This window comes from Cebus imitator, unplaced genomic scaffold (assembly GCF_001604975.1).
Source record: "Cebus imitator isolate Cc_AM_T3 unplaced genomic scaffold, Cebus_imitator-1.0 Scaffold24, whole genome shotgun sequence".
Classification (NCBI taxonomy): Eukaryota; Metazoa; Chordata; class Mammalia; order Primates; family Cebidae; genus Cebus; species Cebus imitator.
Window position 1 is genome coordinate 14,865,905 of NW_016107339.1, and position 13,704 is coordinate 14,879,608.

The following is a 13,704-nucleotide window of genomic DNA, read 5'->3' on the forward strand; positions in this document are numbered from 1 at the left end:
TGCACCCGGCCTCCTCCCTTGACTCTTACCAGTCACACTGCCTTACATCTACCATTTGGTCCTTGCTGCTTTGTTTTGGTTATTCCCGCATTTATTTGTCCTTTTATTCATTTATATACAAACATTTAGTAAACACCTATTCATGGATAGCGCTCACTGTAGACTTCGAAGGTCTTTGAGGGTGCGAGTATGCCTCGTCTATCTGTCTTTACTTTTTGCAGCAGGGAGGTAAAGCTCCATTTCCATCCCTCCTCAGTGAGTCAGCAGTCAGTGGTGACGCTAAGGCTTACCTCTGCCTTTCTCACCCAGCACAGGGTCTGGAGATGAGCAAGGGAATGGGAGGAGGTCAGCCCAGTATGGGAATCAGTTCTTCTCAGGGACCCAGACATCCATCCCTCAAGACTCCAGTCCTTGTCCTACTCCAGCCCTTGACCTCAGGTTTGTGGATCAGCTCTTCCTTCAGCACCTACCTTAAGGGTGTAGAAGAATGCAAACCACATTGGACCTGGAGATCGGTGTTCTCATTTCAGCTCTGCTGACTGGCTTTCTGCAAGCTATCTTCCCTCCCCAGACCTCAGTTTCCCTCTCTGCTGAGCCAGAAGATGTCTAAAGCCCCCTTTGGTTCCACCCTGAGAGCCTGTCTCCATACCCCAACTTCTCCCCCAGTTCGGAGAACCCAGGCATCCAGTTGCCCCACCCCAGCTCTGGGTAAACAGGAAGCTGGGTGAGGGGAGCTGGGGTGTGTGGAAAGTCCCAGCCAGGTGTGTAGGTCTACAGGGAGGGGGTGGCCCCATCCCTGAGGTATGAAAGCCCCCGCTCTGCCTCTGGTTCAGTCTCAATGGGGGCAATGGGGCTGGAGGGCAGGGGTGGGAGGCTCCAGGGGAGGGGCTCCCTCCTGCTGGCTGTGGCAGGAGCCACATTTCTGGTGACCCTGTTGCTGGTGGTGCCTATCACTGTCCTGGCTGTGCTGGCCTTGGTGCCCCAGGATCAGGGAGGACTGGTGAGTGGCTGCAACAGGTCCTGGTGGAGGGCTGTTTGTTTCGGATGCTGGGCTCCCTCTGGTCCTGCCTGTGGTCTTTTGCCCCCTCTGGCTCAGCTGGCTCCACCGTCCCTGGTGGGGATGTCTTGTGTCTTTGCTGACTCTCTTTCCATGTACCTATGATGTTGTGCTTATCTCCCAACGTAAGCCCCTTATGTCTCCTCTTCCCAAGGCACATCTGTCTCTCTGCCCAAGCACCTATGTCTTGCTTGCTTTCCCTTCTAGGGAGGTGTGGTTGGGGATGGTGCTGGTGGGAGAAACCCCAGGCCTGCAGCTTGAATCCATTTTCAGAGGGGTAGGGGTGACATGAGCTGAATCTGAACTCTGGGCACTGTGACCCCACCCAACCAGGTAACGGAGACCGCTGACCCCGGGGCACAGGCCCAGCAAGGACTGGGTAAGAGCTGACCGTTTCTCCTTACCCTATCCAGCCCCTCAGGGGCTCCCAGCTCCCAGCTGCGTACCCAGATACCTCTTCCTCCAGGAATCCAGGCTCCCCATCCCTGCACCCTGTCCTCTCAAGGGTCGCCAGCATGAGTGGCTGCCCTGGCCCCAATCGTGGACTCTATTATGCCCCTTCCAGGGTTTCAGAAGCTGCCGGAGGAGGAGCCAGAAACAGATCTCAGCCCCGAGCTCCCAGCTGCCCACCTCATAGGTAAGGATCTCAAAGACCCGAATAAGAGTTTAAATAATCCGAAGGTTCCAGTTCTGCTCGCCCAGAGTCCCTGGGCTCCATGATTCCAGGGATCGGTTTCCCACCCGCTTCACCACATTTCACCGCTCGCGCCCACCCTTCCGCTCGTCCCTGCAGTGCAGCTGCTTATTCCCTCCAGCGCTGGCAAAAGCCGGCCCGGAGGTCCCCACTACGGCGCTCTGCACCCCATAGCCCGGTTCCCTCGGCCTCCAACTCGCGCTCATCCCAGAGACAGCGCCCCCCCGACTCACACACCCCCCGCCCCGGCCCCGCGCGGCTCCCGCCGGGGCTAAGAGCCGCCACTCTCCCAGAACCCGAGCCTTTAGGATCGTTTTCCCAAGAGCGCGCGGGCCCATGTCTCCGCAGGCGCTCCGCTGAAGGGGCACGGGCTAGCCTGGGAGGCCGCGAAGGAACAGGCGTTTCTGAGCAGCGGGACGCAGTTCTCGGACGCCGAGGGGCTGGCGCTCCCGCAGGACGGCCTCTATTACCTCTACTGTTTCGTCGGCTACCGGGGCCGGGCGCCCCCTGGCGGCGAGGGTCCCCGGGGCCGCTCGGTCACGCTGCGCAGCTCGCTGTACCGCGAGGGGGGCGCCTACGGGCCGGGCACTCCGGAGCTGCTGCTCGAGGGCGCCGAGACCGTGACCCTGGTGCTGGACCCGGCCGGGAGGCAAGGGTACGGGCCTCTCTGGTACACGAGCGTGGGGTTCGGCGGCCTGGTGCAGCTCCGGAGGGGCGAGAGGGTGTACGTCAACATCAGTCACCCCGATATGGTGGACTTCGCGAGAGGGAAGACCTTCTTTGGGGCCGTGATGGTGGGGTGAGGGGCTATGACTGCGTGATGCGAGTGTGTGAATATTGGGGGCCCGGACGCCCAGGACCCCATGGCAGTGGGAAAAATGTAGGAGACTGTTTGGAAATTGATTTTGAGTCCGATGAAAATAAAGAATGGAAAGCTTCAGTGCTGCTGATACAGGTGCTGAGATGTGACGCGTCTTAATTCAGGATGGGTTCACAGGTGTGGGTTAAATATTCTCTGTACTTTTCTGGTTGCTTGAAACAATTCACCACAACACAATGTATGGGCTTTGCTCCTGCGGATGGTGGTCTGCTGGTCCCGCCCCTCCCTGCCTCCAAATGGCCAGGCCCCACCATTAGTCCAGTTGGGGCGTGGAGGAAGGGGGACTACTCAAACTCCTAAGCTTCTCCAGGTATCCTGATTTTCAGGCCCGCATGGTCCCAACCAGACTCAGCACCACACTCTTTTTTTCTTGGGTCCTCTCAACAGTGAGAGGGGTCACTACAGAGCACAGCAAGCACCGCTCAGAAAGGCCAAGCAGCAGAGTAAGCCCCTATCATGAAAGAGGAATGAGGTGTGGAGGGGCCCCGCACTTCTCCCCCAGGGCTGCCTGAAGGCCACTTTCTCTCCTACCCCACAGTCAACTCTTCTCCAAGGAGCTTAATTCAAGGCTCATGGGGGCTGAAGGGAGGAGGCTGAAGGAGAAAGAAGGGGAAGATATTAGAGAGATGGGGATGACGGAAGGAGTCTGTGGTACCCGAAAACACCAGGAAGTTCTGGGGAGGAGGAAAAACCAATGCCACAATGTCCCATTTAGGGTGAGGTGGAAAATCCTCACCTTTTGTTCACACTTTAGGTCCCCGTTCCCAAAAGTGAGTAAGTGTGGGCGCCTCGGGGTAACGGTAGTCCCTCCTTACTTCACGACCGACTTTCAGCCACAGGCTGGGGGAGGCAGAGGGTGACCCAAGGCCCTATCTAGGTCACCCCACTGGGTCACCCCACCCCCTCAGCCTACTACACAGTTTTCTCCTGCCTGGCACCCCATGGTTGGTGGTAAAGCCTAATTTCCAAGTTCACTGGGGGCTCCCAGTCTTGGGGGACTCAATCTCTGCCTCCATATTTGTTTTTGGAATACTATTTTTGAGACAGGGTCTCATTCTGTCACCCAGACAGGGGGTACAGTGGCATGATCATAGCTAATTGTAACCTCAAACCCTGGGCTCGAGTGATCCTCCTGTCTCAGCCTCCTGAGTAGCTAGGACTACAGGCATGCCCCACCTGGCTAATTTTTTTTTTTTTTTTTGAGGTGGAGTTTCGCCTTTGTTGCCCAGGTTGAAGAAAACTGTGTGGTAGTGGAGTGCGATGGTGTGATCTCGGCTCATCGCAACCTCTGCCTCCTGGGTTCAAGTGATTCTCCTGCCTCAGCCCCCCGAGTAGCTGGGATTATAGGCATGTGCCACCATGTCCTGCTAATCTTGTATTTTTAGTAGAGATGAGGTTTCTCCATGTTGGTCAGGCTGGTCTCGAACTCCTGACCTCATGATCCACCTGCCTCATCTTCCCAAAGTGCTGGGATCACAGGCGTGAGCCACGGTGCCTGGCCCACCTGGCTAATTTTTAAATTTTTTATAGAAACAAAGTCTTGTTATGTTTCATAGGCTGGTCTTGAACTAGTGGGCTCAAGTGATCCTCCCGCATTAGCCTCCCAAAGTGCTGGGATTACAGGCATGAGCCACTGCACCTGCCCCTTATTTGTCTTTGACTCTGTTCAGAAGAGCCTTCATTGGGGGAGAGGGTGCTTTTCTCTTCCCAGATCACCCATCTCACACCTCTCCCCTCCTTCACTACAAAGACGAGTGGGACCAAACTGGCTTGTGAGTCCTTCACCCACCTCTTATTCCTATATATTTTTCTTTTTTAAAAAATAGAGGCAGGATGACAGGATGTCACTATGTTGCCTAAGTTGCTCTCGGGCTCCTGGGTTCAAGCGATCTTCTCACCTTGATCTCCTGAAGCGAAGGGATCACAGGTGCATGCTACCATGCCCAGCGGTTCAGTTCCCTCTTTATTGTCTTCAGTCTCTTCAATTTCACCCACTGAGAGAATGGAAGGGGATAGAACAGCTGAAAACTGGTTGAAGGAAGTAAGCCAGAATTCACTGAGTGCCCACTGTGCCAAGGGCTGAGTGAGGTCCTCTGATGGAGGTCAAACCTTCTCTCACATGCCCTATGTGTGGAGGACGTTCCTATCTTCATTGATAGATAGGTTAAGTGGCTGGTTCAGGAGGCAGAGTTAGGACAGGGTGAAGTCCCCTGACTGTGATTCAGGTACCTGAGAATGTGGCCCCTCCCCAGCTTTCCCCGCTGGTTGGCCAGCTGCAGCAGCCGGAAATCTCACCTGAGCTGTAGGATTTTCCCAGCAAGGACTGGAATTCCCGGAATTGGAAATTCCCATGCCCTGAGGGAAAGGTAATTAGGTTCAGGTGCCTGTTTCCCGGGGCATGGGGAATATTCTGCTGGGCTTTGTTTATGTAGGAGCCCAGGAGTCTAAGGATGGGACTGGGTCTGAGGGATCTTAAACCCTGTGGAGACAGGACTTAGGGAGCTTCTTCCCATTCCCAAGAAGAGGCAGATGCAGAATTAATTCCAAAAAGGAGACCATGTTTCTTTTCTAAGCAAACTTTATTTCTCGCCACTGAATAGTAGGGCGATTACAGACAACTCCCCTGGGGAGCAGAGGTTCAGCAATGAGTGACAGTCAGTCACCAAACCAGTATTGTTCAGACAACTTAATCAGATGAATATTTTAAAAAACATAATCAAAAGAAGGCACAGAGGCCAGGAGGCCACGTGGGAACAGCCTATTATTCAGCTCTGTTTTCACAGAAAACATGTCTAGCCAAGGCAGCTCCTACATTGGGTCCTCCGGGATACCTCGACCTCCTAAATAAATACATATTCATCGGTAAATAAATAAATAATAAATAAATAATAAATAATCACAGGTGCAAACATAAATAGAGGGGCTGGCTTCATGGGGAGGGCTGGGCTCTGTGTCTCAGGGGAGTCTGGAAACATCTGGAGAAAGGAAGGCCGAGGTCACTCATGTCAACTTCTGGGTGAGGTCTCCTCAAGCCCTGCAGCGTTCTGGCCGGAACCAAAGGCTCCAGGTCCCCAGATTCCAGATGTCACAGACTGAGTTCAGGGATCAAAGCTATAGGCCCCAGTGAGTTCTGGAGGCCCCAGTCTGAAGTCTTGGTGGTTGCCAGTGCTTTGCTGTGCAGGCCACACTGTCCTGAGTCCCGGGTTTCGAAGTGGTGGTGGTGTTGCTTAAAGTTCTAAGCCTGGCGTCCGACCCTAAGCCCCTAATTCTCTTTTAAGCCAGTAGAGGATGAGGGTGTCTGAAGGAGGGGATAATAAAGGGATTGGGGCAGGGGAGGGGCTTGGGAAGGATGGACGTCCGTCCTCCTCACAGGCCAATGATCCCAAAGTAGACCTGCCCAGACTCAGCCAAGTCGAGATAGTGAGGCATATTGATCTCAGCGCTGAGTCGATCACCCTTCTCCAGCTGGAAGACCCCTCCCAGGTAGATGGGCTCATACCAGGGATTGGTCTTAGCGCCCTGTGGGGTCTCCCTCTGGCAGGGGCTCTTGATGGCAGAGAGGAGATTGACCTTGGCCTGGTAGGAGACAGCGATGCGGCTGATGCTGTGGGTGAGGGGCATAAAGGTGGAGGGGCAGCCTTGGCCCTTGAAGAGGACCTGGGAGTAGACGAGGTACAGCCCCTCTGATGGCACCACCAGCTGGTTATCTCTCAGCTCCACGCCATTGGCCAGGAGGGCATTGGCCCGGCGGTTCAGCCACTGGAGCTGCCCCTCAGCCTGAGGGTTTGCTGGAGGGAGGGAGGGAGAGAGAGAGAGGGGAGTCAGTGTGGCTGTGTCGGTTCAGTCTCCACATCCTGGCCCTCAAGCTCTGCCCACCCCACATCCGGTTCCTGTCCCCTCTGTCTGTCATCCCACATCCCACCTGGATGATGTTCTGAGTATCCCCCAAGCCCTGTACTGTTTCTCCACCCTCCCCTTGAGCTCAGCGAGTCTTTCTCACACTGTCTCCGAGGCCCAACGACCCTCAGCCAGGCTTCAACCCCCACATCCTATCCCTCCAAGTTCCAAGACACATCCTCAGAGCTCTTACCTACAACATGGGCTACAGGCTTGTCACTCGGGATTTGAGAAGATGATCCTGAAGAGGAAAGAGAAAAGGAAAAAGCTGAGACCCTTAAACTTCTAGAAAATACCTCCCTACTTTCCCGTTCATCCGTCCTCCCCCCAAGAACAAAACTTTAAATTTCCCCCACTACTTCCATACCGATACTAACCCTACCTCCCAACCCAAACCCAGAATTAGGAAAGAGGTTTGGAGACACTTACTGACTGCCAGGGCCAGAGAGCTGATTGGAGAGCGGTCCTTGGAGGGCTGTTGAGGAGAAGGAGAATGGTTAGCATCGAGGGAGGCACCCTGAAAGGAGGAACAGCTGGCTGCCTGCCTGGCCTGCGCTCTGAGCCCTGAGTGTCTGCTTTTTTTTCTCCATTCATCCGTGTATTCACCCTCCCTGCATTCAACAACTCTCACTGAGTGTCTTCTGTGCGCCAGACATCCTATCTTCATCTCTCCTTATCGTCCTCGTCTCTCTCCTTAGTTCTGTCTCATATCTCCCACATCTCTTTCTGTCTCACCATCTTTATTCGCATCACTTGTTTCTTCCCCATCTCTCTGTTACACCCACATCTGTCTCCATATCTTATATATATATCTGCTTGCTCATTCATTCATTCATTCTTTCACTCCATACACACTTGGTGGACACCTCCTGTGTGCCAGACAGCCTGTCTCTCCATCTTTCTCTCTCTCTTCCCATCTCTTGGCACATCTCTTTCTGCATCCCCATCTTTCTCCACGTTTTTTCTCTCCATCCCTCCCTGTCAGCACACGTCTTTTGCCCATTCCGTCTCCCTCCCTCTCTTGCGTCTCTACTTCCCCTTGGGTGGGAGAGTGATGAAGGCTGGCAAGGCACTCACCTCTTCCGTCTGGGGGCCGATCACTCCGAAGTGCAGCAGGCAGAAGAGCACGGTGGCACCTGCTACGAGCAGGAAGGAGCAGAGGCTGAGGAACCAGCGCTGCCTGGAGCCCTGGGGCCCCCTGGTCTTGGAGAGCGCCTCCTCGGCCAGCTCCACGTCCTGGATCATGGTTTCAGTGCTCATGGCTGTTCTTTCCAAGGGAGAGAGGGTGGAGCCTTGGGGCAGTATGTCAGAGGGAGATAACCCTCCTGGCAGCTTGTCGGGGGATGTGGTGTCTGAGGGTTGTTTTCAGGGGGGTCTGGAATTGCTTCTCTCCCTCTTGGCTGGTCCTCTGCTGTCCTTGCTGAGGGAGCGTCTGCTGGCTGGGTGTGAAACAACTGCCTTTATAAAGTCCCTGAGGGGAGAGGAGGGCGGGGAAAGAATCAATCAACCAGCGGAAAACTTCCTTGGTGGAGAAACCCATGAGCTCATCTGGAGGAAGCGGTAGTGGGCCCTAAAGCTTCAGTCTCCGTTTCTTCTCCATCACGGGGGTGGAGATTTGGAAAGTTGGGGACACCCAAACATCAAGGATACTCCTCATACTCCCCACCCTCCCTGCTCCGATTCCGAGGGGCCCTTTTGGGCCAGTGACGGATTTGTGTGTAGGACCCTGGAGGCTGAAGTCCTTTCCCCCATGCCCCTCAAAGCCTATTGTCTGAATTTCTTTTGGGGACCAGGTCTGTGGTCTGTTTCCCTCTGATGCCCAGACAGGATGCAGGAAAAAGAGGGAGAACTGGGAGGGGCTTCAGAAAGCTGAGTCCTCAAGGGAGAGAAAACGGAGTTGGAGGGAAAAGCCGTGTTGAGTCCTGAGGTCTGTGTTTGGGTCCCTGGGAGGAGAAGGAGCCAGGGACAGGGCAGCTCCATACGTGGGGACAGACTCAGGACCTCGGGGTAGGCTGGGTGGGGGTAGCAGGGACAAGCCTGGGACAGCCCCAGGGAGTGAAATCAGCCCCGGGAATTCACGGACCCCACTGGGTAGGGCTTCTCCTTTCATTCTGACCCTGGGACTCACACTGCTGGTTTCAGTCTTGGCTTCCAAGAAACTCTGGGGTCCCTGATTTGTTGGTGAAGCTCTCATTTCTCACCGCCCCAATGTGTGGCCATGTCTTCTTAAACATCCCCTGGATTCTGTACCTGGAGGCCCTGGAGGCTCTTTCACTCCCTGGGGCCCTCTGTATGGCCCTGTCTTGGAGCGGGGATCCCCGCACTCGACCCCCATAGCTCTGGACATTCTCCTACCCTTTGCTGTGGTCACATCTCGCCAGAGGTCTCCTGTCACCCATTCCTCAGAGCCACTACATGTGGCCATATCTCCCAGAGGCTCCCTGACCCCCACCCCTGCAGACCCTGACTCTTCCTTTGTCTTCTCAGCTCCTCCTTTGCTTCCCCTGCAGCAGTCTGGCTGCCTCACCTGATGAGCCCATCACATATCCCTGAAGCTCTCTGAGCCCTTTATCCTCTTGTTCTGCCCACAGCTGTTGCTCCCTGTGAGCCCCCTGTCCTGCCCTCCATTCCTGAGATAGACTGGGGAATTCTCACTCCCAGACAGACACGCATAAGCAGACAGCATTTCAGAGAAAAGAGATTTATTGGGCTTCATCAGGGTGCAGATGCCTCCGTGTGGGGCTCTGGTCGGCAGCTGGCTTTCAGGGCCTTTCGCTGCCTTCTGAGGCCCCGTGACCCCCCGTGACGCCTACTTCTTTCTTTCTTGGTCAGCCTTGTGCCCATGCCTTCTCACTCTTCATCTTTTGGGCCTCTCTCTCTCTCTCTCCTTGGATGTTCTTCTATTATTCCCCTCTCTCCATCCTCCATAAATAAATAATTTAATTTTTTGCCTTCATAAATAGTCCCCTCCCTGCCCCCTGTCATCCCCCAAGCTCCCCCACGTGTCTGCTCTTCCTCTGTGTGTGGATCTGGGCCCCAGCTAGCTGGTGGGACAGACCAACAGCTTTGGGCTGGGAATTCCTAGACAGGCTTGAAATCCCCAGCCAGACAGACATCCGGGATGGTTCAGGCGGGTGTGGTCCCCTGGGATGCCTAGAATTCCTTCTTTGAAAGCTCCAGCTGACTTGACTGGGGAAGACTTGAGCTGTTGGAATGGTCAAAGGAGAGGCGGTGGTGACCCCTGAAATCGTCAGAATGGAGGCAGAATGGGGAGAAGGTCTTGAAATCAATTATTTTTTCTTTCCAAATTTTCCCAAGTTCTACAGAGCAAAGGCTCCAAAGAAGACAGTACTAGGGCTGAGGACTAGGTGGTGGATGCCATCTGTGTGGGTGGATAGCTGGTCTCCCTGGGTGAGCTGGAACGCAGCCCCATGGTACATCGAGTGCAGCCAGGGTTCCTGCAGCCCTGGATATACCATCTTCTGGGAGCTGAGGAGAGACACGTGGAAGGGGTACTGGGAGGAGAAGAGCTGGACCTCATGGGCCAGGTAGAGTGGGGTGGGTGTGGCCTTGGGAGAGTAGGCTTTCCCAGAGAAGACCACCTGGGAGTAGACAAAGTAGATGCCACTGGTGGGGACCAGGAGAGAATTGTTGCTTAAGGAGAAACCATCCTGGAGGAAGGCACGGTCTGTGTTCGCTCTCCAGCGCAGTGATTTCTGGTTGCTGGGGTCTCCTAGGAAGAGCCATAGGGGATGGGGGTGGAAGGTCAGAGGTCTGGGTTAGAGGTCTCAATCCCCAAGGAAGCAGGCATTGGACAACTGAGCTCCTGGGGGATGGCTGGGGGAGGTGTGAGAGTGGGCTGCCAGTGTTTTTTGGGGGTGGGGGAAGTTGAGGGAGAGCGGTGGATGCTTGGGTTCCTGAAGCAGGGGTAGGAGCAGAGCTAGTGGGGACATGTCTGGGAAGTCAGGTGGATGTTTACCAACGAGGTGAGCAGCAGGTTTGAGAGTGCTGCGGGCAAGATGCATCTTGGGGTGCTGACGGGCAATCTGGGCAGCTGAAGGTGTGAGGCCAACACCAGGGAGCCCCTAGGGAAGAACAGAGTTGAGGGGGAGCTTTAGGGCTCAAGGTTTGGCTGGACCACCCCAGAAACTCCCATTCTCCTGCTGCCTCACCTGGGCCCCAGGAAGCAGGACCAGCAGCAGCCCCAGAAGGAGGAGGTGTAGGGGGGTGCCCTGCACCCTTGAGAGGAAGAGACGTTCTGGTGGTGTCATGGGGGAGAACCTGCAGAGAGAGAGAGAGAGAGTGAGCGGGGCGGGGCACACTGCAGAAGACAGGCGACAGACCTCCTGCCCTGGGAGACAGCACCCCCCACCCCCGGAGAGAGAGATCGACAGAGAAGGGGACAGGATGCAGTCAGAGATACCCCAAGGTGAGCAGAGGGCGACAGAGAGAGTCGGGAAGGGAACAGAGAGGGATCATGGTAGAAACAGAGAATGTATGAGAGACAGAGACAAAGAGGCTGACAGATGGAGAGTCAGAGACAGGGAAGGAAACCAAAACCAAACCCACCAAGGCCCAGGCCCAGGCAGGCCGGGGATCCAGGCAGCAGGTGCAGGAGGGACCGAGGCCCAGGCAGAGGGCAGGACACTGTGGGGTGGTAATCCGAAGCACGAACACGGGCAGCCCAAGGAGATGGGGCCGGAGAGTCTCACCTGCTGTGCGGAGCCCCTGGGCCCGGACGCTCGGGTCCCTTTATAGAGGAAGCGGCAGCGGCAGCGTGGCAGGCAGCGGGCGGGTTCTAGGTCGGGGCTGGGGCCTGGGGAAGCCCCCAGGGCTTAGACGATGCTGCTGTTTCAGTCAAAGGCAGGAAAGGCTGAGGCCTAGAAGAGAACCACAGGCTGGGGGTTCAGGCGACTGAATTCTGGGAAAGGGAGTCGGGTCAGGGGAATCGTGGGCTGGGAGGGCCAGGGAGTGGGGTCAGGCCTAGGAGTTCCAGAGAAGGGACAGTCAATTCGGGGAGGAGGAGGTTGAGCTGCTGGGGTGTGGGCTGGAGGCCCGGTTCCCTGAAGAGCAATCATATGTAACATCTCTGCACACTTGGCTGAGTACAGGCTTCTCTTTTTGCCCGTTTTCTTCTCTTGTCCCCTGTCCTTGTCCCAAACAACTGAAGTCATACTTGTTCCAGTATATGGACTTTCCAGCCCATCTGGCAGGTTTCACATCAAGAAGGTCCATTATATATCCCTTCATCGGGGACATTCTGGTGTTTGCCTCTTGTCCAGGTGAAAATATTAATGGAGCCCCTTCCGTTCTTGAAACAGTCCTTGTTTGGAAGATAAATTTTTTGGTCCCCTTCCCCAGAGATGATGCTGGACACATCCTACTCCTGAAGGATACCCTCCATCTCGTCCTGACCTCAGGTGGCTTCCACAGATCAGATTTATATAACCCCAAATAAATACACACTCCAGGATCAATGCGGCAGACACCTTCCAAAGTTCTCTATAGGAGAAGTGTCAGAATTCCACTTGGGTGAGGCTTAAGGGTGGGGACTTGGGGTGGGGTGGACACAGCTAAGGGACTTGTCTTGAAGTTGCATTTGCAGAGCCAATACATTATTTTAAAGCTGCTCCAGGCTGGGTGTAGTGGCTCACACCGGTAATCCTAGCACTTTGGGGTCTGAGGTGGGCAGATTACTTGAGGTCAGAGGTCAGAATTTCGAGACCAGCCTGGCCAACATGGTGAAACTCTGTCTCTAAAAAAACAAAAAAATTAGCCAGCATGGTGGCGCACATCTGTAGTCCCAACTACTCGGGAGGCTGAGGCTGGAGAATCGTTTGAACTGGGGAGGCAGAGGCTGCAGTGAGCCAAGATCGCACCATTGCACTCCAGCCTGGGGAACAGAGCAAGACTCTGTTTCAAGAAAAATAAAGTTCTGAATATTTTTTCCTTTTTATTGATAGGTAACAGAGGTTTGAGGTGGACACCTCTTAAGTGTACAGCTGATGAATTTTTCCATCTGTTGGTAGCCATGTAGCCACCACCAAGCTCCATGTATTTTCAGGTCCCCAGTAGGTTCCCTCATACTCCTTCCCTGCTGATACCCTCCAAAGATAACCAACCACTCTCTGACCTTTATCCCCATAGATTAGTTCCTCCTGCTTTGGAGTATCATATAAATGAAATCATATAGAATCTACTCATTTCTCTTTGGCTTCTTTCAGTCAGCATTTTGTTTGTGAGATTCATCCATGTGGTTGCATGTATCAGTAGTGTTTTTTTTAAATTGTGATGTAATATTCTATCATATCAATATACTCTAATATATTCTTCTGTTGATGGGCATTTGATTTGTTTCTAGTTTTTGGCTAACACAAAAAACGTTGATACAACATTCTCATACAGGAGCCCATTTTCACTTAGCTTGCAAACTACAAGGTTTAAAACAAAGTACACTTTCTAAAGATGACTTTATTCACTTTTCCTAAGTTTGAGATAATACCAACTGGTCACCTCAAATATTATTACTGCTATAGGTGTGATTTTACTTGGACGGTGTTAGAGAGTTTGGAGCTGGGGCTGGTGGTGACCTGGGGTAAAGCCCACTGTTGCACGGGGCAGGCCGATTCTCTCCCCAGGCACAAGGTCCCTGAGGGGTCTTGGAGTAACATGGAAGGACAGGGAAGTAACATTCTGGGTGTGTATGAGCTATTTGTTCTGTTCTCCTTCTCTACTTGAAGCCCTGCACCTTTGCCTTTTATGCTTTACTAGTCTTAGCTATTATTTCTTTTTATTCTGTAGGGCAGAAAGGGGTGATTCCTTCCTGACTCATCACGAGGGTCATAGCCAATACTCCTGTAACAAAAGACAGTTAACAGGAGAAAAGCATAATACATTTATTTAATCAAAGTTTTAAGTGACACGGGAGCCTTTGGAAATGAAGCCCTAAGGATCCAGGGAAAACTATTTTTATGCTTAGATTTGATGAAGAATGGACAACTGTACAGAAATGTAATTGAACAAAACAAGCATAATTTAATGGTAATAGACTGGGGTTGGGGGAACCCAACAAGGCCGGCCATACTCTTCTTGGTCTCTCTGTACGGCATTCCGTCCTTCCAGGTATAGGGCAGAACCTTTTCTGGAATGAGGGTTTTTTTTTTTTTTTTTTTTTTT

General features: G+C 53.6%; 3 protein-coding genes across 4 annotated transcripts; 1 reads left to right on the forward strand and 2 right to left on the reverse strand.

Moving 5' to 3' along the window:
• The first annotated feature begins 468 nt into the window (after positions 1 to 468).
• Positions 469 to 2,708, forward strand: LTB (lymphotoxin beta). Of its 2 annotated transcripts, XM_017522420.2 has the most exons (4): positions 494 to 1,000; positions 1,391 to 1,436; positions 1,623 to 1,694; positions 2,100 to 2,708. In XM_017522420.2, the coding sequence occupies exons 1-4, from the start codon at positions 839 to 841 to the stop codon at positions 2,552 to 2,554; spliced, it is 735 nt and encodes a 244-aa protein (XP_017377909.1). In that variant the 5' UTR covers positions 494 to 838; the 3' UTR covers positions 2,555 to 2,708. The 2 variants fall into 2 exon arrangements, with proteins under 2 accessions (XP_017377910.1, XP_017377909.1); XM_017522421.2 differs by lacking the exon at positions 1,391 to 1,436 and having other exon boundaries at positions 469 to 1,000.
• A 2,483-nt stretch (positions 2,709 to 5,191) lies between these two features.
• On the reverse strand, positions 5,192 to 8,474 carry TNF (tumor necrosis factor). Its single transcript, XM_017522425.2, has 4 exons — positions 7,606 to 8,474; positions 6,958 to 7,003; positions 6,722 to 6,769; positions 5,192 to 6,419 (listed from the first exon to the last, which is right to left on the reverse strand). Exons 1-4 carry the CDS (start codon positions 7,786 to 7,788, stop codon positions 5,998 to 6,000), a joined length of 699 nt encoding a protein of 232 aa, XP_017377914.1. The 5' UTR covers positions 7,789 to 8,474; the 3' UTR covers positions 5,192 to 5,997.
• A 739-nt stretch (positions 8,475 to 9,213) lies between these two features.
• On the reverse strand, positions 9,214 to 12,061 carry LTA (lymphotoxin alpha). Its single transcript, XM_037736362.1, has 3 exons — positions 11,241 to 12,061; positions 10,508 to 10,809; positions 9,214 to 10,261 (listed from the first exon to the last, which is right to left on the reverse strand). The coding sequence occupies exons 2-3, from the start codon at positions 10,551 to 10,553 to the stop codon at positions 9,849 to 9,851; spliced, it is 459 nt and encodes a 152-aa protein (XP_037592290.1). The 5' UTR covers positions 10,554 to 10,809; positions 11,241 to 12,061; the 3' UTR covers positions 9,214 to 9,848.
• Between the last annotated feature and the right edge of the window lie 1,643 nt (positions 12,062 to 13,704).